The 25,925-nt window shown below is 37.0% G+C and overlaps 1 protein-coding gene across 2 annotated transcripts in view; it reads right to left on the reverse strand.

Moving 5' to 3' along the window:
• LOC111863409 (xanthine dehydrogenase) overlaps positions 1-25,925 on the reverse strand; it is an 82,844-nt gene that overhangs the window by 16,370 nt on the left and 40,549 nt on the right. The window contains exons 12-21 of one of the 2 annotated variants that reach the window (XM_023849711.2): positions 22,530-22,695; positions 22,006-22,121; positions 20,108-20,203; positions 18,395-18,605; positions 17,022-17,214; positions 13,150-13,333; positions 12,414-12,609; positions 8,146-8,336; positions 5,504-5,662; positions 936-1,064 (exon numbers count right to left, since the gene is read on the reverse strand). In XM_023849711.2, coding sequence (XP_023705479.1) covers positions 936-1,064; positions 5,504-5,662; positions 8,146-8,336; positions 12,414-12,609; positions 13,150-13,333; positions 17,022-17,214; positions 18,395-18,605; positions 20,108-20,203; positions 22,006-22,121; positions 22,530-22,695 — 1,641 coding nt within the window. Of the gene's footprint in view, positions 1-919; positions 1,065-5,503; positions 5,663-8,145; positions 8,337-12,413; positions 12,610-13,149; positions 13,334-17,021; positions 17,215-18,394; positions 18,606-20,107; positions 20,204-22,005; positions 22,122-22,529; positions 22,696-25,925 lie in introns of both variants that reach the window. The other variant, XM_023849712.2, reaches the window with a different exon arrangement.

A 25,925-nucleotide genomic window follows, 5' to 3' on the forward strand; every position in this document is an offset into this window, starting at 1 on the left:
TCAAGCTATATAACACTCTGCCATCAAATATCACAGCGTTTAAAAGATGATAAAAAAACAATTTAAGTTTGTTTTATGAAAGTATGTGCAAAGTAACGTATTTTACTCTACTGATGATTTGTCGAGCATGTAAGTGGCTCAAAAGTTAAGAGTTAATAAATGGTCTGTGTGCGTGAATTATATATTGTTGAGACTTGCTTGTTGTAAGTATGTATGATGTCTGTTTTTGTTATGAATTTTAATATTTTATAATGTAACTGTTTTAACGATAATGGCTTGCCAGTGTGTGTGGAATGGCAAGGCGTGAATTTGACAGTGGTTTTTCCACGACCCATGTGTGTTGTCTTGACAACGTGAGCTATCTGTGAGAGGCCTGATTATATTGGCCAAAGGACGAACGATGTGTAGTCATCATGAATTTGTAAAATGTGACACGTTTTATATCCAGCCCTGCGAGGAGATGATTGGATCCATGAAGTGAAAATAAATGTAAATGTAAGGAGTGGTTAAGGCTTGTGCCAGCAATTGTCTGAAGGCACTGAGGAAAAAAAAAAGAATCCCAAAATAGGATCAAACCCAAGGCCTCATAAATATTAAAGAAGAGTATTAACCACTGAACTACAATGTTACATATTGCAAATTGAATATGGAACAAGAATTCAAGACTTAAAAACTAAGAGACGTGCAATTCATGATATAAATTGAGAAGAAAACAAAGAGCAAAATAAAGATAGACATGGTATAGTTGGAGAACATTTTCTATAAATCAAGCTAATGTAGTGGTTTGAGAATGGAATTTGAATAATAGTAGGAAGAAATTAATTGAATTAAACATAAATTTATATGTGGAAGAGGCGCATCAAGATGACCTGCATCAGTGACATAAAAAGACCAAAAGAATCTAGATTGTTTGATATACCGATTGTAATACACACATATGTGCAGAGTTCACTTGTTATGCTGCCTCCAGTAGATTTGTTATTTGGCGCAGTCAAATTGTTGCTGGTTTTCACTCTCACAAGTTCCAAGTCTATGCCCAAAGTGTATGCCACTGCCTGAGCCACCTGTAATGTAAGTGGCCATGTTGAGCTCTGCCAAATCACATGAGTTCAAGAAACAGTTGTCTGATTTCGGTTTGATTTTGTAAATTACATGAACTGTTCTTAGCATTCTTTAGTGGTTTAAGTAGTAGGATTAATTTGTAATATTTTTCAGACAAAACAATGAAGTGTATTTTGGTGTGTCCAATGTTCTGAGTAGACCGTTATGCATGATAGTATAAGCCAACCACCTTGTAAAGTAAACAAAAAATTAAGCACACAACCAGCATGCAACTACGTAGGTCGTACCGAAAGTCATGAGCAACTTTTTTTTGCATGCAACCTGGGAACAGCAGATGAAAGAGAGTACAGTGGTAGGTGGAACCAGCTGTTGTATTAACCTTGAGTGACTTGTGACGTCAATAGCTTGCATCACGTGACCAGTATCACTCCTAACAAAATGGCCGACAACCATATGTCGTTTCGCCAGCGTGCTGTCATCGAATTTCCTGTGAAAGAGGATTTCCCTGCTGCAGAAATTCACCAGAGACTTCAGCGTGCTTATGGAAGTGTGTGCATGGGTGCAAGCAGTGTTTGAAGATGGGTGAAACATTTCAAAGATGGAAACACCAGCATCGAAGATGAGCCTCGGAGTGGTCGTCCTCAAACAACCTCAACTGAACGCAACAAGAAAAGAGTGACTGAGATCATTCAAGATGACAGGCGTGTGACTGTGGACACAATAGCCTGAAAACTTGGAATAGGGCACAGTGCAGTACAGGAGATGATTGAAAGCTTGGGCTATAGGAAAGTTTATGCTCGATGGGTCTTGCGGTTATTGACCAAAGACCACAAAGGTCAGTGAAAAGCCGTCACCTCAGAACTGCTGCAGAGATATCGACACGAAGGTAATGATTTTTTGCTCTGTATTGTGACAGGTGACGAAAGTTGGTTTCACCATTTCGAGCCTGAGATGAAACGAAACGGCAGAGTATGGAATGGCACCATTTGCATTCTCCATCCAAAAAGAAGGCAAAGACAGTGCCATCAGCTGCGAAGGTGATGGGCACAGTCTTCTGGAATGCAGAGGGGTTTATTCTGGCCGAATTCCTGGAACCTGGGCAAACCATCAATGCTGCTCGTTATGTCCAGATGCTGCACAAGCTCCATCATGCATTGCGCAATAAACGTCCAGGACGAAACATCATCATCCTGCATGACAACGCTCGCCCCCACACCGCTCGCCTCACATTGGAAGCAATTGCAAAGATTGGGTGGGAAGTTCTTCCACATCCCTCCTATGGCCCTGATCTGGCACCCTCCGACTACCATCTTTTTGGATTTGTGAAAGATCAGCTGCGTGGACAACGTTTTGAGACAAGGGAGGCAATTCAAAAACAGTGTGTCAGTGTCTTGGGATGGTTGGAACAGAATTTTACACAAGGGGAATTTTCAACCCCCCCAGAACGCTGGGGGAAATGTGTACAAAGAAGTGGCGATTATGTGGAAAAATAAAGAAAGGTCTGTAGATTGAGGTGGTGTATTTGGTTTGTCAGTAATAAAGCATGTTACTTTACAAAGAATTGTTGCTCATGACTTTCAGTACAACCCTCATACATATCAAAGTTGTTATATCTGCCTGAGTTAGTAGAATTCCTGTAACCTTAAGAAATGGGAAATACATAATTTCTATAAATACATAATTTAATAGCCAGTATAGTAAAGATGTTAATACCTCTTTCACTTGTCTTAATGAGTGGTTTAGTACAAACAGGTTGACCTTAAATTTTAATATAACTAAACATGTTCAATTTGAGACAAAGCCTAGAACGAATAATGTAACTTCTATTCGATATTGTAATAATGGGATTTTAAATGATATAAACATGAAATTTTGGGGGATTGTTATAGAAAGATCATGCACTTGGAAAGCTCATATAACTCAGCTTAGGCCTAAATTATGTAAGGCTTGTTATTCAATGAGGGTGATTAAACCCATCTTGCCCATTGAGACATTAAAAATGGTGTATTATTCCTACTTTCATTCACTATTGAGCTATGGAATTATTTTTTGGGGTAATTCACCCCTTAGTGTGCATATTTTTAGAATTCAAAAGAGTATAATTAGAGTCATGAGTGGGTTGAGACCTAGAGACNTTATTCTGGCATTAAACTTTTTAACCATCTTCCATTGAAGATTAAAGAATTGGTCTGTGATATTAAGCAATTTAGAGTGGCTTTACATGCCTTTTTACATCGTAAATCTTATTATATTTTGGATGAATATTTTAACTAGGATTGTTATTGAGTGTTTATGTTATTTATTTATATTTAAATTATAATATAATTATATTGTTAATGTGATGTATTGTAGTACATATAAGGGTATTAAGTTAATATCATGTTAATATTGTTGTATATATGTATTATCCAGCAACTACCTGCTACTTAGCAGGCTTGTTGTGAGACCGGTTCTGTATCCAAGGGCTTCGGCCATGTAAGGATGTGTTGGAGCATGCAAATAAATACAATACAAATACCCTTACCTAGGCCAAATTAACCATGGTGTGATCATACAACTGACTCAGAACTCCCTCTTCTTTTACAAGAAAACATTGTATTTAATTTCATCTTTTATTTAAATTCCTAAATTCTTTGATATTACATTCATATTTAAATATCCTGTAAGAGCCGGGATAGCATAGTTGGTACAGCGACTGGCTATGGGCTAGACAATCAAGGAGTTGGAGTTCGAGTCCTGGTGGGGGTAAGGATTTTCACTTCTCTGGGTTGTTCTGACCGGCTCTGGGGACCACCCAAACTCCTATCCAATGGACACCAAGGACTCTTTCCTCAGGAGTAAAGAGGCAGGGGTGTGAAGCTGATAACTCACTTCCAGCTTGTGCTGAGGTAAAGAAAATGTGGTTCTATACATCCAATCCCCCATACACCTTCAAGGCATAGTGCTTAATTAGTTAAACACAGGGATAAATTTATCTTTTTTTTACCTTTTATTTAAATATCCTGAGACTGTGAATAGAACAAAACCTAACACAACAAAATGCCAGAACTACAGACTATATAATCTGGCAATGACTATTACAATTTTTCTGCAGAGGCAAAATATTTTATGTATACAACCAGATTAAAGGCAGAGAAAATGGATCAAATGCTGCAGGGCTTCCATCAGTAACTGAAAAATAACATTAGCCATTCATTGGCAAGATATGTGGACTACCATCATGGAAATTTAAATAAAATAGAACTGAAGCTCTTTAAACTGTTCTGTAGCATACTGCAGAACATGTACTAAAATTTGATAACAATGGGGGAAAGTTGATACATTTAACAAGCAGGACAATGATCTAAAAATGGATTACTTCAATATTAAATTACATGTAAAACTTTCTTCTGAACAAGTATGATTAGCTTTCACAACCCTCTTACATTACAAACATGGTTTTATAAGAGCCAACTGTGAAAGAAAGTAAATGGAATACTAACTTTGCACAGGCAGTATTGTTGGAAGTAAAAGCTCATTAAGACAGCATGGTCTCATCTTAATTTTGGAAGACACATAGACTGCACAAGCTGTAATGTATGTATTTGTTTTTATTTTTGACTCTTGTCGCTTAATTGGGCATATAAACACTTTCTAAGCAACACTTAACAAACACCACATTATACTTCATTTACCTTATTTTAACCTGGTTTTCTCTTCTGGCTTTCATGTCAGGACATTTCATATTTTATCATTTTGCATAAAGATTGATTACAGCATTTTTTTTTGCAAAGATGGATCTGTGTTAAGGTCAAGTTGTCCCTGTGCTTAACTAATTAAGCATTATACCATAAGATGTATGAGGAGTGAATGTATAGATCCACGTTTTCTTGACCTCGGTACTAGTTGGAGGTGAGTGGTCAGCTTCACGCCCTGGCTGTTTAAGCCCCAGGGGAAAGAGCCCTCAGTACCCACTGGATATGAGGCTGGGTGGGCCCAAGAACCAGTCTGGAAGGTGCGGAGAAGAGAATATTATAGACCCTACTGGGACTTGAACTCCAACCCGTCAGTCATTCAGCCCATACCAGTCACTATACTCACTGTGCTATCCTGGCTTGCTCTGCAATTTAATAATAATGTATTTTATTTATTTATAAACCATCTGATGCTTTTTCAAGCAACTGGATCATACATTGATTGGAAAAGACAATAAAACAGATTAAACCATTGAAACTTTCATTAATTTAACAGATTTTATTTTCCTAGTGGTTGTGTTGAGTGCTCCAGACCTCAGCTCATTGTACTTACCTATATTTCATAAAGCAGTAGCACTCCTGATATACGCATAATTATCCACCAAACATTTAGCCAAGTGTAACTGTACTTACAGCATATTCTTGTACTACAGAAAAATATATAAATCTCTGAACTGCCCTGAGAGACAATCAGCAGTTGAACTTACCTTAGTGTTTATTCCTTGGCCACATTCAATTCCACCATGTGTTACAGCCACTGTTCCGTCCCCAGCATATATAGATACCAGCGCAGAATAGTTTGCTTCATATTCTAGTCCATATTTTAATGGCACCAATGCAATACCTCTCTTGGTCCAACGGTTATTCTGTTATGAAAATATTGAAATCTTCTCTCAAACATTCTAATATTTTTTCTTCTTGAAGAAAATTTAGCCTGTTCTGTTAAGACTGACAAATGAGCAATTATACAAACATTCTGATGACATATTACAGCCTGTGTCCAGATAGGTGATAACAATTTTTTTCTTCTTTTTACTTGTAAGCAAATTTTCAATAGTTGAAAAGAAAAAGTTTCATGAAGTAATGCTGCTGACATTCCTGTAAGAATCTGTAGTCCAGAACAGAGAATAGAATACCATTATTTAATGCAGTAAACCATCGCTATAATAGACTAATAGAGACAAACAGAACAAAACTCCATGGTTTTAGTCCGCAAGCACACTTTACCGACCGAGCGACCGCCACTTGTCGGCGAAGTTAGTGCCAACTTTAGCAGATAGAGGGTGTCGCATGGTCAGAGCAACGAATCTCCAAGGCTGATAGCTTCGGTTTTCTAGACCAAAGCCGCTATTTCCTTGAAATAGCTCCTCAATTATAGTCATGATGCTGAGTGGACTGTGTTCCAGACCCACTGCTCCTCAGAAAAATAGGGAGGACAGGGTGTCCATTGAAGAAAGCAGTCTTCTGGGATTTGGCACCGTGTATATGTNCCCATTATTTCCAAAATCCGCTACAACCTTGTGAAGGGGTATTCATGGTAGTACAATGTATGATACATAGCCAGCACATGCAATAAACAGAGAAACACACACAGTGATTATGTAACAGTTTTTATGTTGTTTTTTATTTTAAACAGTTATGTAACCACAAAACGTTCTCAGTGCCTTATCATCCCTAAAAATTCGCTATTGTACACAGCCAGATTTTGTCTGTTATATCCATGTCCATCATAACGATTATTTACTGTAGTTACACTCAGAAAGTTATATTGTACTGCTGTTAATAAATAATTGCCACTCACTATCACCTGGTGATTACATTTAATCAGAGACTTTTTGTCAGTGTTCATAGTTCCTCCTGGCTAAGTGACAATAAAACATCAGAATATATGCCACATACCCTCTGCATTTTCTTCAATGTGCCCAAAATTATAGTATGGCCTTTGAAAACTTGCAAGACTGCTATGAAAAGCAATAATTTTTGTGGTATTTTCAATCAAATTAGGAGCCTCTTCTTGCAAATACAGTGCGTACAATCAAGTGCGCGCCGTGGGCGGCGCCCACTTGGTTGTACGCACTGTATTTTCCATTCCTACTTGAAATTAATTATAAGTGCAGCACAGTACCATAATATAATTATGGAAACATAGAATTTTTATTTTCCCTTATACTTTTATCCTAAATAGTCAGTTCTGTTTGTAATAGATTTCAATTCTGATGCACAAAATAGATAATAAGCAGAAAATTCTGACATGGATATAAAATTTGAATTTGATATGTGTGAAATTTATTTTATATTAAATTAATTTATTAAAAGCAGTATATAGCAAGAAGACAGTAACACTCTAGACTTGTATTTAGAGTGTGGTCAGTTTGAATGTAGGCTGGTACACCATCTATTCTGACTGAGGTTTTTGTGGATTTCCTCAGTCCCTTCAGGCAAATTCCAAACTTAATTTGGCCATTTGCTCTTTGTCCAAATTCTTTCCGATTCATCATTCACCAGCGTAATACTTGATCTCTACAGAATTTGTTTGATAAGTTAACTGTAAAATGAAACATGCCAGAGTTGCAAATCTATAGAAGATGAAGAAAACAGTATAATTATTCCTCAATTTTTGGTATCTGTCATTCAGAAAACAGTATAACAGACATTCTAGTATTTTATTTCTAAAACACCAGTAACTTTCTCTGAATATCACCAAAAGATATTTATGTTGATAATCTTTCTCTGACTGAATATTCGGCAGAAATGGAAGATGATGTTTTGACATTTAGCTGTAATATTTCTTAAATAATAGCCATTTTCTCAACTCTAATTGTCAGAACACTCATATCCAAGCCTTACATATGCATTTTCTTGGAGATATTGTCTGTTATATTCTAGTACCCATGTTCTCAGTTCTGTGTAATCAAGCTCTATGTTTTCTTGCAGTCTTCATAACTCACAATGTGCTGCTTAAATATTTTATGTATATTACAATACTTACCAATAAGTAATAAGGATGACTGAACAGTGAAATACGTATATGGCAATTTCTGCATCTCTGTTTTACACTGCATTTCTCCATTCTTACACATTGTTAGTCATTACTTTATGACAAGTAGTACAGACTAAGTCATTGTTTCATTCTTGCAGGTTTTAATTATACTTTATCAGTGGAATAGTTATGATGCTTTGAAAGTTTGGTTGATACATGAAGGTTCAATTGGGAAAGATTTTGAAGGAGGCAACCATGAACACCACTACAATTAAATATTATATATATTGTGTGGAAAGATTTGATTCTGAGAAATTAAGGTTGGCGGGGGGGCAGAGAACTAGAAAAGAGAGAAAACGAGCAACTTGCCTTATTAAACTCATCAATACTTTCCTTCCTCGCATTATAATCTGCAGAAACTATCAGGTCTTTCACCATCTGTGGTGTGGCATTATCATCAACACTCATATTGTTAAGTCTTACTTCAACTGGATCCTTCTTAACAACCTTAGCTATGTGGTGCATAATGTGCTCAATAGTGGCAGTTCCTTCAGTGGAACCTGTAAGAAGATATAACATGTATCATGTCTTAGTGAGTAAGATAGAATATTATAAACTGCAACCTCTATGGGATGTGAAAAATACCAGTGATCTTTACTCCATAACACTTTATGGTATGTTGTGCTTTATATGACAACCATCAATGGGGATTTAAAAAAGTAATAAAGGATTACACTGTTCTATAAATATTCGTATGTAGTTACCTGGCAGAAAATAATTTCTGAGAACCAGCAAAGCAAGTATTGATTGGAATGTTTCACTTTCATGTACATGACGCTTTACAGAAATGTGAACCCTTTCAGGCACTGCATTAGTATGGATGATAGTTCATTGTATTGATTTAAGAATTTTAAGCTCTAAGTTTACATAGCTACCATCATTCTTATGCAGAAAAATCTGTTCTGGAATTTCAGAAACTACATCTATTATACATCACTACAAAACATATTGTATACATGTCTCATTGCCATTGTTCTCACAAAACATACCAAGTCTACTAACTCCATGTTGTCACAGTTCCAATGTTATTATACTGTTACTGTAAACATGCAAAGTTTACATGCTCCTTGTCATCAAAATCCCATTGTTGTCATGATCCAAATGCTTTCCTGATAGAGGAAGTAGTGGGTAAATAATTTAGCTTGGACTCAAACCCATGCAGGTAGCAGAAAAATTATCAGTTTTTCAAGGTCACTTCTCCAAGGGGAACATCTTTTGTCTTTACTAATTTCTTCTACAGTGCAATTTTGGAGAAAGAGGGTGGACAAGGTAGACAGTTGAACTTCACTGATTATATACGAGTATGTAGATATTTTTAAAGAGAGGAAAATGCATATTAGCTGCTGAATAATAGTGACAGTTCAGTATGGCCACGTACCATGCCAAGCAGCTGGTGTTTTTGACAATAACACTGTCGGAGAGACTTTGGCCACATGTCACATGGCATCATGTTACAATTTCCAAAAATTCCACTTTGTAATCACACAAATATAGGTTTATGAACACAGCAAGAACCTCATATAGCAATGACTTCTATGGAGAAAAATATGACCATATTAGCTGTCACTTAAAGTAATTTATGCAGGTTACAAAACATTCCCAGACACATATATATTCAGTTGGTAGTAAAACTTTCTTTCTACTATAATGATTATTGCCATTTGGAATTCTGATGTTATTATGGAACAGGGAAGGCATGAACAACAGTTATAATTCAGTTCAGCATATATAAGACTAATATAATGTAGGCTTTCATCAATTTTCCTGTCCAGTTCTTAAACAAATATCAACATATGGCTGATTTTTTTCTATTTGTGTACTAGTAACCTACTGTTTTTCATATTAAGTGATGTGCAAACAGGAAAATTTCGTCAGCTTTCCTGTAAGTGGCCTTTGTGTAACAAATGTGATATACAAAGAGCATTTATAGTTAAAATTAATGTCTATTTTCAATTTGGCGATGCAAAACAATGTTTAGCATAACCCTGGGACATTTCAGGTGTATGGGATGAACATATGCAAGTGGGATCCTGCAGTAAGCTGGATCCCATACTAAGCTCTGCAGTTTGTTCTTGAGCAAGCAGCATTTGTCAATGCAAATCTCATAATCTGCCTATAGAAATCACTCCCCAAAAAAATACAATTCATATTTTAATCTTCTGGGTTATAACATCATGTAGTCTGACAAGTGGATGCCACTGTTTTGGAGGAATAGGCTGCCTCCATTTACATGGTAGAAGTCATTGTATGCTAATGTTGAGAGTAGATTAATTCCTCCAAAACGATGGTGCCAACTGGGCTGCTATCGGATGTTGTAACACAAAAAGACATAATATGAATCTTCAATACTGTAAAATCCAGGAACCTCATTCAAAATCCAAAATTATTTCAAGACTCATTTATACTAGGCACCTAGAACACACAAATAAGAATAATTTGGACCAGTATCAATTGAGCTTCTCTGTATATAATGAATTTGTTCTAATATTTTATGAAAATATGGTGCTTCTCTTTTCATTGCAACCAAATTTTTTGCTAATAAACTCCAGTAGTATTCATTCAGAGAAAGTATGGCCAATGGCATAGTGCAGATAATTACTATGATTGTTTTGTCCTTATTCAGTGCACCTAATATTCTGTAAGGTGAAATGTTGGAGCGGAGCATCATGTTGTGTTGTAATATATTTGTGAGGAGTTCCATTGACACAATTGACACAACACATATATAATATTAATGAATTATGTATTCATTTAGCTATGTGCCTCAGCTGTAGAGGCTGTCATCAGGCATTTTTTTTTTCTGTGGCGCTACAGCCCCAATTTGGGCCTAGGCCTACCTCCATGAAACTCTCCGTTTCACTTCGGTTTACTAGATCTTACACATTCGGTAGGACTCCTTGGGCGAGTGATCAGCTCGTAGCAAGGCCTCTACCTGTAGACAAACGCAGAAAAAAAGCACACAAACATCCATGCCCTGAGTGGGATTCGAACCCATGATCCCAGCTTCTGAGCGAGCGAAGACAGCGCATGCCTTAGACCGCTCAGCTACTGTGACCGGCCCATCAGGCATTTAGGTACATTTATTACTTGCTTCCTGATGAATCTGTACATTGAACAAAGTTAATATAATGATTTTTGTAAAACTGCTTTGCCTAGATTAAGTATGAACGTGTTGTGTAACAGATAAGTAGTAGGTACAGGATGTGTAAAAACAATGTAACGACTGAAAACATATAAATAAAATAAAAATAAAAAATAGCTGTTGGAAATGTATTAGTGGTACTAATTGTAAAATGTAAAGATTACAGTGATTAAAATTGTGAAATGTTGTGTGTTATGTTATAACAAAATTCATAGTACTAGACTACAAATTGTGTGTGTGTGTGTGTATTATCGTTAAAACATAGGTATATAAATGTGGTTGTTCATTACATATGGTGAAGAGTTGATTGCTCTCTTCTGTCATAGCTATAGCTGTGAATTTTAGTTCTGTCTGTTTGAATCTGGTGTGTGCTGTTCTTTATAAGTCACATGAATTTTCTTAGGCCATACAGATATGTGTCATAATTATGATCTTTCTTACATATGTAGGTGTTATAGAGGTTTCTGTATGAAGTTAATATGTAGGAGATTGTATCTGGTAGGCTATGAATGTTGTGTCTCAAAAAGGTCTATGTGGAAGCATTGGGTCTGTCTCAGTGTCATGTATGTAGCATACAGTAGTACTGAACATATGGTTAAATCCTGATCTTGTGTTCCCACATTTAGTGGGCCAACACCCAAAATAACAATTTTTAAAATTTTCTTACAAATTTCAATTTAACAAATAACCTATATTTATGTAAGTTTTGAGGTTTTCACGGCGATGACAATGAAGAAAGTTGTCTTCTGGGTTTAGGCCTAAACGGTGCCTAAACCCAGAAGACAACTTTCTTCATTAACCTATATTTAGTTTAAGAAATTTTTGACTTTCCAAAACTTGCAACCTGATTGGAAGTGACTGAGTGTTGAAACAGCAATTATTATTCGTGTTCTTTCTCTTCCAGAAATCATTCCCACATAAGCACTGTGTTTATTCCATGTGCCAGCTATTACTTTTAGTAATTTAATTGATTAAATAATATTGATCTGAGTATAAAGAGTTTATTTCTGTCAGTGTTTATCTCGTGTATTATCAAATGTTTCAAAATTACGTTTGATGGTATTCAGCGTGTAATTGTATTTATTTGTGTAGAAACAATTACTTTAACTACTCATATAAAGAAACAGATTTATTACAATTGTATGTAGTAGGCATTATAAGAAGACACAAATTTAGTGGGACCTTTTGTTTCACTTGAGGAAAATCATTCCCACACAATCATTAGCAGAGATTTCACTCCAATTTAAGTAAAATATTCATTCAATTCTCTTAGAAAGGAGCTACTAACTATGATTCTGGCTTTTCTTTGTTCCCCACTAATGTTCCAGATGTGATTATAACAATCCCAGTGATTTAATCTTCTTGCAGATATTTTTCAAATCTTTTCAGACACTGCTCACGTGTTATTACTGCTATGTTTGTTTAAAGTTTGTACCTGGCCCTCTGCACCATGTGGTAGATGGAATGTCAGATCGAACACTGTAACCCTTCACCTTCCAATTACTGCTGTCATAACAACTTTTCATGAAAGAAACAGAGTCAGGTACAGTTTTCTCATTCCATGAAGCGCCAGCATTCTCATAAAAATCGGCCTTCAAATACTGTACCTTTCCATCATTGTCGGTTCCAACCTGCAACATTTATAGAATTAACTGTATTGTAAATAAGAGGATGAAACTCATTGTTTAAAACCAATGATAGAACCAGTACTGATATTCCTTAATTTTGCCTACAGGCTTATAGAAACAGTAGAAGCAATGATTCATAGTGAATTACACATTACTTCTATTTCAGACGTGGCCTGTATGCATCCAGCACTGAACAAAATCACTGTCAGAAGGATCATACTTAGGCAACTTGAATATAAAGCCAAAAGATTCTTTTTGATAAAATTCTGTATGTATTTTTTCTTCTCTTCATCTGAAACTACTAAGAAGTCAGTTCAATCGTCCTACATATTATGTAATTATATTCACCTTTCAAATATTTTCGTTGGTACTTTGATTTTAAATTAAGAAGTCTGAAACAGACAATTTTAAAAATCTACAATTTGTAGGTCTCAGGAACTTCTAGTGTACTATGGGAACTGGAATTAACTTGTCTGTAGAGCTACACAGCTACAGTGAACATAAATTTCACAGATGGCACCACCAAGGAAACCAAGCATTTACCTCATAATTAACAGCTGCGTCACACCGTTTCCCTATAGCTTCCATGTTGGACTCTAAGCTCATAATGAGCCGTACTGGTCTGTTGAGAATCTGAGCAGCGAGAGCACATGCAACAGAAACTAGTGAATTGCGTGAAATCTTCGATCCATATCCTCCGCCTATTCTTCGTACTTTGACATTAATACTGAAATAAAAATGTTATTACAATTATGAATTTCACCTACTAGAAAATGCAGATTCTTCAGAAAGTATAAATGGGAGCAGTTGTGGAAACCTCCCACAGTCAAACAGACAACTATTAACAGTCAAACAGCTCCCACAGGGTAGTCACAGTCAAAGTCACATAGTGACTGATGGTCGGTCAGTCTCTGTCTTGGTGTCGAGCCCCAGCTGGGGCTCATGACCAGATGTTTCTTCTTATATGAAAGTTAGTGTACTGTCCATTTGGGGCGCCCTCTCTGATGAGAGGTCGGGTCTGTCATTTGTCAGTCATAGTCTGTGTTAGTAAGTCCATTGTCAGTATTTACATATATTTACAAATTTAATCTTAATTCCTATTTCTATGTACAACATATACAAGGCCTCTGTCATTCCAGGCTCAGTACAGCAGATTATGCCTTATTTCTAGTAGTAGTCGCTACCATGGCAGTCTAGTCACTTGAACGGTCGTAAGCCTGAATGCCACCAAGTTTAAGCCTCTTATACCTCCCGGCAGGGTAGCAAGAGTAGGCAATATTCATACAACACACCTTGCAACCTGTCAATTTATACAGCCACACAAGTGCTACCCAATCACCGATCACCATAGCAGCTCCAGCATCCATTGGTTAGTGTGTCGCCTAGCGGCAAAAGTATAAAGATGTGGACGTCCGACAAACTCGAAATGCTAGCCGATCCGGGAGGTTATTGGCTATTGATTCAGAAAAAAATTGTGCTTTGGGATGATCAAAGGTTAAATGGTCGTTCACTTTAGTCTCATTGGTTAATGTGGGTTCTCCTGCTGTTGAAAGGTTATCATCACATCATCTCTTCGTGGAGGTTAGTGCACGTGAGAATTTCTCGTATCTCGTGGTGAAAGGGAATGTGTGTTTGTTTGCTGTTTGGATTTGCATTAATATCGCCTTGACTGACTCAAGTTAGGTGCTGAAGAAGGTTGGGTTCCGGTTAAGAGTGTATTTAGTTTAGAACTGACAGACAAAAGTGAGTACACGTGGCAAATATGGCTGCCATCTCAGTGCCGGGGTATCAGGCATTTTGGACCGATAGGCATAAAACGCTTATCAACAGCTGGTAGGTCAATTTCCTGACGTTCCTGATGCTGATGCACAGCTGAAACAGCTGTTTAAAGTACTCTGCAACATCGAGGACGTGGCAGGGTACACTCCAGCTTCGGTGGGTGACTGAGTAATGGTCAACCATCGTCAGCACGGCAGAGGAAAATAGAACTATTGCACAGGAAAACACTGCAGAGGAATAGCCATTGTTGAGAGCTGTTCCCAAACAATGACTAGTGAAAGCAGAATGAAAAGACTTAGTGTGGAATGATTTGTAGCGTGGAAATCAGCAATAGTCTAATAGTTATTTGTAGTTCATCATCATCATCAGTAATCTGTCAAGACGACAGGTCCACAGTCTCTTTCAAAACAATTCCTCCACTTAATGCGATCTAGAGCTTTCTCCTTCACATGACAGTATCCTCTTCTGTCCCCAAGGTCATCCAGCATCTTCTTACGTCTTCTTCCTCGTCTTCTTGTCACTTCTATCCGCCCATCTATCTTTCCTTCGATAGCTTCTTTTAGAAGGCAGTTTCTGCGTAAAACATGACCAATCCAATTAGCCTTCCGTTTTCTTATTTCATGTAGGATATTCCTCTGCTCACTGACTCTAATTAACACTTCTTCATTTCTCACATAATCGGTCCAACTGATCTTCTCCATTCTTCTCCAACACCACATTTCGAAACTTTCCAGATGTTTCTGATCTACTGCCCTAAGTGTCCATGTTTCAGCCCCATACAGAGCTATGCTCCAAATGTAGCATTTCACTAGTTTCTTCCTCAAATTTAAGTCCAATTTGCTGGTAAAAAGATTCTTCTTCTTGCTAAATGCAGCTTTTGCCATGGCAATCCTGGATTTAATTTCACAAGTACACCTTCCATCATCTGTTAACAAGCTACCCAAATATTTAAAACATTTCACATTCTCCACTTGTTTTTGGTCTATCTTTATTGTGACTGGGGTTGGTTGTCTCGAAATTTTCATTACTTTTGTTTTCTCCACATTCATTTCCATGCCATAGCACCTTCCAATTTCAATTAGTCTATCAATCATGCCCTGTAGCACAGTTTCTTCCTTAGCCATTAACACAAGGTCATCTGCATATTTCACAGTTTGAATAATTTGCCCTCCTACTTTGAAGTCACCGAGCCCATCCAGAGCTTCCTTGGTAAGGCATTCGCTGTACAAGTTGAACAGAATTGGTGATAAACAGCATCCTTGTCGAACTCCTCTTCCAATCTGCACACTTCCTGTCTCCCCCCTGTCCAGTCGTACTCTAACTTTCTGATCCATGTACAATTTGCTAATCAATCTTCTTTCATGCCAATCGATACCTGTTTCTTTCAGGATCTGCATTAATTTGGTCCAGTTTACCCGGTCAAATGCCTTCTGCCAGTCTATGAAGCAAACACACAGTTCTTCATCTATCTCCAAAGTTCGTTCCGCTATAATTCTCATCATCCCAATTGCATCCCTGGTTCCTTTTCCTCTTCTAAATCCAAACTGATCTTCTCCAAGTACATCCTCTATTTTCCTTTCAATTCTTCTTTTAAGTATCTTTGCTATTATCTTTGCTGTATGTGCAATAAGACTTATTGTGCGATGGTCGCTGCATTTTGTAGCTTTTGTCTTTTTCTTTAAGGCAATCATTGTAACTTCTGTAAAGTCCTTGGGCCACTCTCCACTTTCATATATGGTGTTCATTAGTTTTGTCAGTGTTTTCAAACCACCTTCTCCCAGTAACTTGAGCACATCTCCAGGTACATCATCATCTCCTGTAGCCTTTCCCTTCCTCATTTCCTTGATAGCTTTTTCCACCTCACTTTGTAAAATATATGGTCCTTTCTCGTCTGTATCTACTTCTTCTTCCGGTTCAACTTCTAAGGTTTCTGGCCGATTAGGTCGATCATATAGTTCTGAAATATAATTTTCCCAAATTTTCAGCACTTGCCTCTGATCTACTATTCTATTCCCCTGGGAGTCTTCGATGCCAACATTTTGAATCCCATGATTCTCTTTCCATCCTAGTTCTTTTGTCTTCATGTACATCAAATCATAACGGCCTGTTCTTTGAAATTCCATAATCTCATTACATATCTTCTCAAGATATTCCTTTTTGGCCCTGTCCGTGGCTCTTTTCAATTCATTCCTCAGTCTCCTGTATTTCCTCCTGCCTTCTTCATTGTTGACATTCTTCCATTTCCTTCGCTCCTCCATTTTACTCATCATCTCCTGTGTAACCCATGGTTTTCTTGCTATCTTCTCAACTTTACCTACCAAATCACTGATAGTATCTAACTATTTGTAGTTACGACCTGCAAATGGTCAGTAAATATATTCCACAATCCAGACCCCGTCTTATAGCCGCCAACACTCATAACAGTACCTTTTAAACTTTGCAATAGCAATTTCAAACTCAAAAGGACTAGGCTCAGGTACTAATAATGAATAAATAAGTAATCATAAATAATGTAGCTTTGCCTTTCAAGCAATGTGGGAAAGCAGGTGTCTGTACTGGGAAAGACTTTGAATGCTGTGTGATATAGTATTTTTATCATGCACAGATCTGTAACACTGACAATGTACAGAACAAACCTGTTCTCGGGTATAGCTAGAGCTTGAGCAATGCCAACTTGTGTGAGATCCATCCATTGAGTAGATGGGTAGACATCCATTCCATCTTCTATTGGAACACATATACACTGCTGTGTTTCCATTGTGAAATGGTACTGACCTCCTATATCAAAACTTCCCTTAATTACATGAGTCACTTCATTACGATCTGGAACTGCAAACATTATCAGTTTGGAAACTGTTCTCCAGGAATCAGAGTAAAACTTCCAAAATGTTAGTGCCTCCACATTTCCCCTTATTTTGAAACATATGTAAGAATCATTGATATAAAAGTTAGATACTTGAATGTAAGAGAAATGAACAAAAAGGATAATAGAGCAACTTATGTAATGACATTTGTAAGTTGTGTGTTAAAATTTTCTCAGGCAATCAGTAGCAGAATGGCCAATCACTAGTGAAGATTTCAGAACTTTTACTGTTGATCAAATATGAAACCCTTGCAGAGAAGAGTCATTTGAGAAGTTGGGAGTCACTCAAATGGCCGAGAAACTCCCCTACTTTAATGGAATATGAAGGTTTATTACCATACATACAGGATCCAACCACTGGAACCTGTCCTGAACCACCTGAATCCAATAATGCTCAGGTGATTAAATAAAGAACAGTGAGATGGATATCATATTTAGCATGCATGGTGGAAGAAAGAAATCTAAAACATTAACATTTTGGGGACACAGCCATGGGGGTAACATACTTAAGTAGATCTTTAAGGAACATTATGAGTAGATATGAAATTGATTGAAATATTCCTGTGTTAAAGTCTGGTGGCAGGCTCTTTTGAAAATAGTAATGAACATTTTTATTCCATGAAAAGTAGGATATCTCTTGCTCACCTGAATAACTAGTCATTTCTGAAAAATGACTGCACCATTCCATTATTTAGACAAGTCAGTCAGTTACATTTTGATGCCAACCACAACCCTTAACATTCCTAACCTCCAGAACTAATACTACTCTCACTGTCTTACTGTGCAGTGGGCTAGTTCACCAAAAATCAGGATTCAGTGCAGACAGAATAAGTTCCAAACACTTATATTAAATAATGGTATTACAATCCCTACAAGGAAGCAAATAATTTTCATTCCATCAGTGTTGATCAGTTTGAGTTGGAAGAACAAGTTTGTGAAAACTGGGAATACTTTCATGGTTGATACAGAAGTTAATTTTATTCAGACTGAGTGCAAACTGTTGCTGACTTGAAAATTAATTTAGATTGTCCAAGGAAGAGGGAGTGTGAGTCTCAAGTAGTAAAATTTACAATATTATAGCATGAAGGAAAGCTATAATAAGGGCACTTAATTTCGCACTACGTTATTGTATTTTTGAAAGTTTACCATCCTTTTCTGCTGCATCAGGTTCTTTCTCCACCCTGATCCGAGTCTTATCACCTGATGAAATTATATGTCTCATGTTGAGTTGTGGGCTTGACACATTGCTGTATTCCACGTTGACTTTTGTAACTGCATGTAAAGCTAAAATTTGTGTCTCAGCTACAATCAGTCCCAGTGGTTGGCCAGCATATTTAACGTTTCCACTGCAAAATACCTGAAAGTTGTGTAATAATTTTTATCCTGACAACTAAGAAATGTTTACTTGTGAATTATTAACCGCTAAAGTTGTTGGCAGTGAGTTCTGTGTAATTAAGTGGTCTAAATGTAAACACAAATAAAAGAAAGTGTACATATGTGACATAAAGACAAACTTAGCAATAAAGTATTTTGAATTATACCCAGGAGCAACACTAACAAAGAGTAATGGGATTGAAACAAAATTAGTAGTAACAATAATTTCAAAATTTGTTTATCATATTTCCATACCAAAACACTNTTTCAAAACATTGTCTAAATTCATCTTTTGAGATGCTTGACAGCGCCTCCGTCGTTTTTTTTCCTTCACCTCAGCAACATCAGCAAAACGCTGAAAAAAAATTTTGATCATTTCGGGACTCTTCTTTCAAAGCAAAGCATGCTTCCACGCGACCTTGTTTTTGTTCAGCAGTCAGCAGTCGTGGCACGAATTTCGCAGCCACCCTTTTCATTCCCAAATCTTCTGTCAAAATTCGCTGAACTGAGCTCCAAGTCACGCCCGACAGCTCCACAATTTCTTCAATGGTCCGTCGTCGATCTTCCTTGATGATTTCACGAATTTTTTCAACATTTTCATGTGTTTGGGCCATTGCAAAAACGACGATCACACAAAACAGTTGTCACTATAAACTCTGCCGAAACTAGTCCTTACCTTCTGAAGCAACGGTAGTCGACTTATCGACTCAGGAAATTTAGCTCTATGCGCTCATAGCGGCAAAACGCGGTACTACAAAAGGTCTGCCAACAAAAAAAAATAGTTCGGTTTCTTTTGGGTACCGCATCGTGCAGTCAGTAGGACTCCTTGGACAGGGCATCAGTCTATCTCAAGTCTGCTACCTACACACAGAACAAAACAAATAAATGCACATGGACATCCATACCCAGATTGGGATTCGAGCCAACAATTCCAGTGTTCAAGCAGGCAAAGATGATTCATGCCATAGACTTGCACGGTCACTGTGACTGGTATTCCAAAACACTAGGAGTATATAATTTGGCTAGCTCTTTATGATTTATGATATTGTGAAAAAAAAACACAAATAATATGTGTCATAAAGCCAACTTTATAAAGAAAAGTATTAGGACCTGAGAGGGATGAAGTAAATGGGTAATTTAGGGTATTACCCAAGGAACTTTGCGGTTAATGTAAGTTATCTCCTACTGTTAGGACAATGAATTCTAGGAAAATTTGTTTGGCATGTGGCAGGGATAAGGATACAAGGAATTTATGCAGCATTATGTTGGGGAAACCTCTTGGAAACTCTCTAATTAGAAGACCATAAAGAGGACGAGAGAATAACATAGAAGTGGGTTTTAGGGAAAGAAGAGTTTGTGAAATTGGCTTGAGATTGTGCTTTAGGATTCTGCTACCAGAGTTCACGGTCAGTAAGTCAGGCTTATGTATTTGAAACATTTTATATCTCATGCAGGGAATGCGGTAAATTCAAAATAATATTGCACCTCTTCGTTTTCTTCAAAGGCTGGTTTTAATGGTGTGAAGCTGTTAAGTCCTGGAATGTCTTCAGCACACAAGAACTTCAAAACACCAGGAATTTTCTGAAATTATAAATACATTATCAATAGCAGAACTTTCTTTATTTCTTCTTAGAGATGGCCGCTAGATTGCCGCAGTTACATTCAGTCATTTAGTAGTATTCTTTCATATATTTCCAGGCAATACATGTTTTAAACATTTGAGGCCCATAAATTTTAACACATATTATCTCATTAATATAAAACTGAAGTTAGAGAAAAATGTAGACGAGATAACGATTATAGTGCTTCAAAAATGGAGGAAAATTAAGTAAGAATACAAACTTATACTGGCAATGGAGGATACAAAAGTAACAGATGACATCAGATATTTAGGGGTAATTTTGGAGAGTAAGAAAAGTCGTGGAAAAGAGAGAAAGCAAATATCTAGTAAGCAGAAATTAGTACTGAATAGTATTAATATATGTTAGCAAGGTTGCAAAATATACAGGTGAAATCAGTAGAACACTTATTACGTTGTTAAAAGAGACAAGAATGATGATGGAAGATGAGACTGGGGAGATGGAGGATAAGTGGTAGGGCATAGGGAAAGTGCAGGAGTTATTTTATACCGGTGGAATGAAGGCACTACTGTTATCAGCAAATGGTACTTGTGTGAAAAAATGGGGGATGAGAAATAGGAAGGAAAAATTATTAGCTAGAATAATGAAATACTTGTTAAGAATTCTGGAAATGAATTATGCACATCCATCAGGTGATGCAATGCGACAGAAACATATAAAAGGGCAACAACTTGATGAGCAGAATTAAGTGGAACTGGAAAGACCAGGCATGGGGGATATTGAGAGAATGGTAGAAATAATGATATGAAAATATGAATAAGAACAAGAAAATAGAAGCTACTAGCATTGTATGACAGTTTTAAGAACAACTGAAGAAGGAGAGACACAGAGAACTATGTATAGGTGAAGCCATGAGAGGAATAACATGGTAGAAAATAGGAGTTTGGAAACATTTAGTAGGAACATTGGACAATTAATTTGTCTCGTATTTAACAGCGAAGAATATTGGAGCCAAATACTAAGATGTGAAGGAACAAAATTGTGAAGAACCGAATTCTGGACAAGAGGTTTAGGAATATTGATGCAGAAATATTTATTAGAATGAAACTAGGATGCAAGAACAAAGTTCAGTGGCAGAAAGTAGGAACATATATGAATGTATACAAAGAGAAATAGGAAAGGATGGTAAAAAAGGATGAAAGTGAAGGAGAAATAAACCTAGAACAGTACTAATCAGTAGGGGTGGCAATAGGATACAGTAATTAAAATGTTAGTGTATAATAGGTTAGTTCTATATTATAGGAACTGCAGCTTAATTGAGATACTAGAATAAAGATCTGGGCGTCGAACTCCGGAACCACAAAATATAAATTGTAATGCGTATTGTATAGTGCTTCAGTTTTAGTATAAACTGGGTGAATATAAATTATACTTACAACATGAATCCCAAATAAAATTTTCAGAAGCAAGATACATACACCCTTTTAGTGCAATCTATGATGGAAAGTCATGCATTTTCTCTTAATAGCTGGTAAGTGTCACTGCTGCTTACCATCAATTTGGCGAGGGATTAACATTTTTGATCATTTCTTCCTCTGGTAATTTCCAAAAATGACCATTTAAAAACATGAAGTACTTTTAACAGCCCACTCCCATATCCCTTACAACCATATTCTCTATCACTAGAGGATGTAACACTATGACTAACAATCCCTGTCCCAAAGTATCAGAGTAAAGTGTGTAACTCTAGTATTCTTGCAAATGATGTTGCACAAATTGCCCTGTTATTATAAAATTGCTTACCAGCGCTTCTGAAGGATCAATATTTGAGATATATCCTTGACCCTCACTTGTGAGAACAAAAGCAGCATATGCCTCCCCAGGTATTGCTGGTAAATCATTTACATACTCTGCCTCTCCTGCAACAAGAGCATTTTAAATGCAAATACAGTCTTCTAAGGTGATCAGCTTTATTAACATAGCATTATTATACAGATTATCTGATACTGTTTCTTTCTCCATCATCAGATGATGGTGGAATGAATGTCATGGCTGCATTTTGTATTTATACCAACAGAGAATGCTGTCAGCTGGTACACCAACAGCATACTGTTTGAATGTGGATAAAACATGCACTCAACATATCACACTCCCTTATGACAGAAGGAAATAGCCTTCAAAATATCGGATATTAACTTCATACTTGCATGGCTGATCACCAAAGAAATTTCATTTCTTGTAGTTACTATGAATGCTTCAAAACAAGTCACAGATATTTTAGATCTTGAAAAAAATTCCTGGTAGCTAAAAATGAGAATATTTCTTACCAGAACATTGAGCAAGGGCCTCCAACTTAGGTACTGGTTGAGTTAGGGGCCACTCGGATTTATCAGTGTCAAATAGATGTTTCCCTGAAGACAGCGGTCGAACTAAATCCTTACCTCCACTTGCAACCCGTGCTGGTAATCCAGGTGGAGAAAGACTCAAAACAAACTGAAATAAGTGCATTTTATTATGACAAATACCATATAGATGCTTCTTTTTCTAGGCACAGTGCAAATAAATGAAGACAATGCTACAGAATCTATAGTTAATAAAACTTATATAAGAACCTGAGAAATTATGCAGTACATAAGAATCTCTGGGTGTGTGTGTGTGTGTGTGTGTGTGGGGGGGGGGTATTAGGTCCTAAAGAAGTTGGACAGGCCTGTGTTAGTTAATACTAAATGTTTCACTTCTTGGTGTATTAAAATGCCTTCCTAAGGTGAAAGAGCTTGTTTCTTGATTCTGCATCACACTGAAGTTGCACCTAAAAATGAAAATTCAAATCCTATTTCTTAATCCCTGCTTTATTACATGACTGCCTGTGAAGTTGAAGCTGAGATGTCAATTTAGTTCGTTCCTTCGAAGAAAGGAATTGCTAGTGCACATAATGCAGTCTTGCTAGACTGCAATCTAACCCTAGCTAAATGTTGTTGAGAGTCTCTTTTCTCTGTACTTCTCTTGACAGGAGCTCAGCAAATTCGAAGATTATAAGATTTAAAAGCTTGTGACACTGGTACATTAATATAAATATTATGCTTTTGGACATTAACCATCATCTTTTCTTTATATAGAAACCATCCTGTTTATTTCTTTAAAACACAACGTTTCAGAGACAGAATCAAGTCTCTGAAACGTGTTTTGAAAACTAAACAAGACAGTTTTTAGATAAAGACAATGTGATGGATAATGTCCAAAAACATAATATTTGTTCAAAGATGATAAATGAAGGTCTGCCCTTTCTATAAGAGACCAGAGACTTCCTGGTCTATTTATTAGTAGAGAAATTGCCTGCGATTGAGCAGTGGTTTTGTGTGACACGAGTTATAACCTTGAGATGTGCAATAGCTTCTCTGCCAAAAAAAAATTGGTGAGGTGTATATGGAGCTCAGTGTCTCAAGTGCTGTGACTAAATTAACATTACATGTCAAGTTCCATTTCAATAATATTGGCCCATTTATAGTTAGGCCTGTCATCTTCACTGATTTTGTCCCAGGCTTTGAACAGAATGCAAGGTGAGAACAGCAGTGTAAAGAATATTGGTGGGCATAAAGTAACCCACAGCAGAAGAAAGTGGGCTCTTTAGAAAATAGCTAGAGATTTAGACTTCAGATGGAAGAAATCAGAAAGTGAGGGAAAAGATCTCATCAAAATTATGATATTCAGCAGCAAGTCTAACATATTTTAAAAACATAAGTTCTTACATAAATAAGGGGCATGCTGTCATTTACAAGGATGAAACATACATTCACTCATCACACACAAAAGAAGATACATGGAGTGAAAGAGAAATGGAGGTCTACTGGCACCCATCTCCAAAGGAGAGCAACTCAATATTGTATGTGAAGGCAATGAAAATGCCTTCATTTGAAATGCTTTGTTAATGTTCTTATTGGGGGAAAAATCAGAAGATTGATAACTATGAAAGATGCCTAAGCATGAAGTTAATTCCAAACCTTTCTCCTGATTCAGTATTAGTTGTGAATGACAAGCTTACCATAATGTGCAATTCAGTCTGGCTCCAATTTATTTGTCATGAAAAATTGCTACAATCAACAGGCTTTCATATTGTAGCATTCCCTTTTTTTTATTACATAAAAAGCAATCAGAATTACAGTATTCTATAAGCTATTGTGATAACACTGGGCTAATAAGCCCGCCTATGGCAGGATGAGGCTCCTTCCACCGAAGGAGCCTCTGTTTTTCACTTGAGGTCAACTGGAAGACGTCTTTTCAATCATCTGTTTTTGGGTGCTTCCAGTAGCAGCTGCATCAATGGATTAATGTGTGTCTCTAGTCAATCATTGTGTTTGTTGCTACGCTCTTGAATTACATCAGAGATGACTGAGATGCCAAGGTCTTGGTGAAGAGTGTCGTTCGATACATACCATGTTGCATCTGTCATTACTCAAAGTATTTTGGACCAGGATCTTTGGATGATGTCGATACTCAACTTACTAGCACAGCCCCATAGCTCAATCCCATAGGTCCATATGGGCTTTGTCACAGTGTTGTATATCAGGATTTTGTTTTCCAGGTTCAGATGGGATTTTCTTCCTAGTAGCCAGTATAACTCTTTAATTTTGGCATCGGTGTTTTTCCTCTTTTTGACTATGTGTTCTTTCCAATTGAGTGTTTTATCTAAGTTTATTCCCAGATAGCGCACTGATGATGATTCCGGTATGATTTTATTGTTGATGGACACTGGAGGACATAGTCCCTTTTTTCAAGCAAAAGTTATTTGCGTAGATTTAGATTAATTTATTTTAATTTTCCATTTTTTGCTCCACTGTTCTAGGAGATGTAGGTGGTGTTGCAGGTGCTCTGAAGCAGTTTCTGGGTGTTCATGACTGGATAATATTACTGTGTCATCTGCGAAAGTGACAGTTATTGTATCAGCTGTCATTGGTATGTCTGATGTACATAGTAAATAGAGTACTGGGCCCAATACACTACCCTGAGGTATGCCGGACTTTGCTGGAAAGAAATTTGAAATTTCACCATTGAATTTGGTTCTGAACTGTCGGCCATTTAGGTAGGATCTGATCAGCTTGAAATATGTCAGGAGAATGTGCTTTACTTTATAAAGGAGGCCATTGTACCAGACTTTATCAAAAGCCTGGCTTCTGTCCAGAAAGACTGAGGGACAAAATTTTTTATCTTCAAAAGATCTGTTGATTGTATGAAAAATTCTATGGCATTGTTGAATTGTTGAATGAGAATGTCGAAAACCAAATTGGTGGTGTGGGATTTCATGTAAGGAGGGACTTATTCTATGGAGTGTTAGTTTTTCGAGGAGCTTGGATACAGTGGAAAGTAGGCTAATGGGCCGGTATGAGGTAATGTGATTTGGGTTTTTACCAGGCTTCAACACTAAGATTATTTCTGCAACTTTGAGATACTGGGGCCACAAGTGGAGTCTCAGAACAACTTTGAATAAGTAGGCTAACATGACTATTCCCTTATTTGGGAGTTCTTTCAACATTTTCATGCTAATTTGATCAGGACCAGACGCTTTTTTGTTATTTAGATAGGAGATTTCTTTCTTGATTTCCTTCAGTGTACTGTTTCTGGCTCATCCATTACTTGGGCCTGGTCTAGGAAATCTGTTATTTCCTGGTTGTTTATGTTGTCATTGGGTGTAAAACTTCACCTAAGTGCTCAGCGAACAAAGCAGCCTT

The sequence above is a fragment of the Cryptotermes secundus genome, unplaced genomic scaffold, assembly GCF_002891405.2.
Source record: "Cryptotermes secundus unplaced genomic scaffold, Csec_1.0 scaffold792, whole genome shotgun sequence".
NCBI classification, from domain to species: domain Eukaryota; kingdom Metazoa; phylum Arthropoda; class Insecta; order Blattodea; family Kalotermitidae; genus Cryptotermes; species Cryptotermes secundus.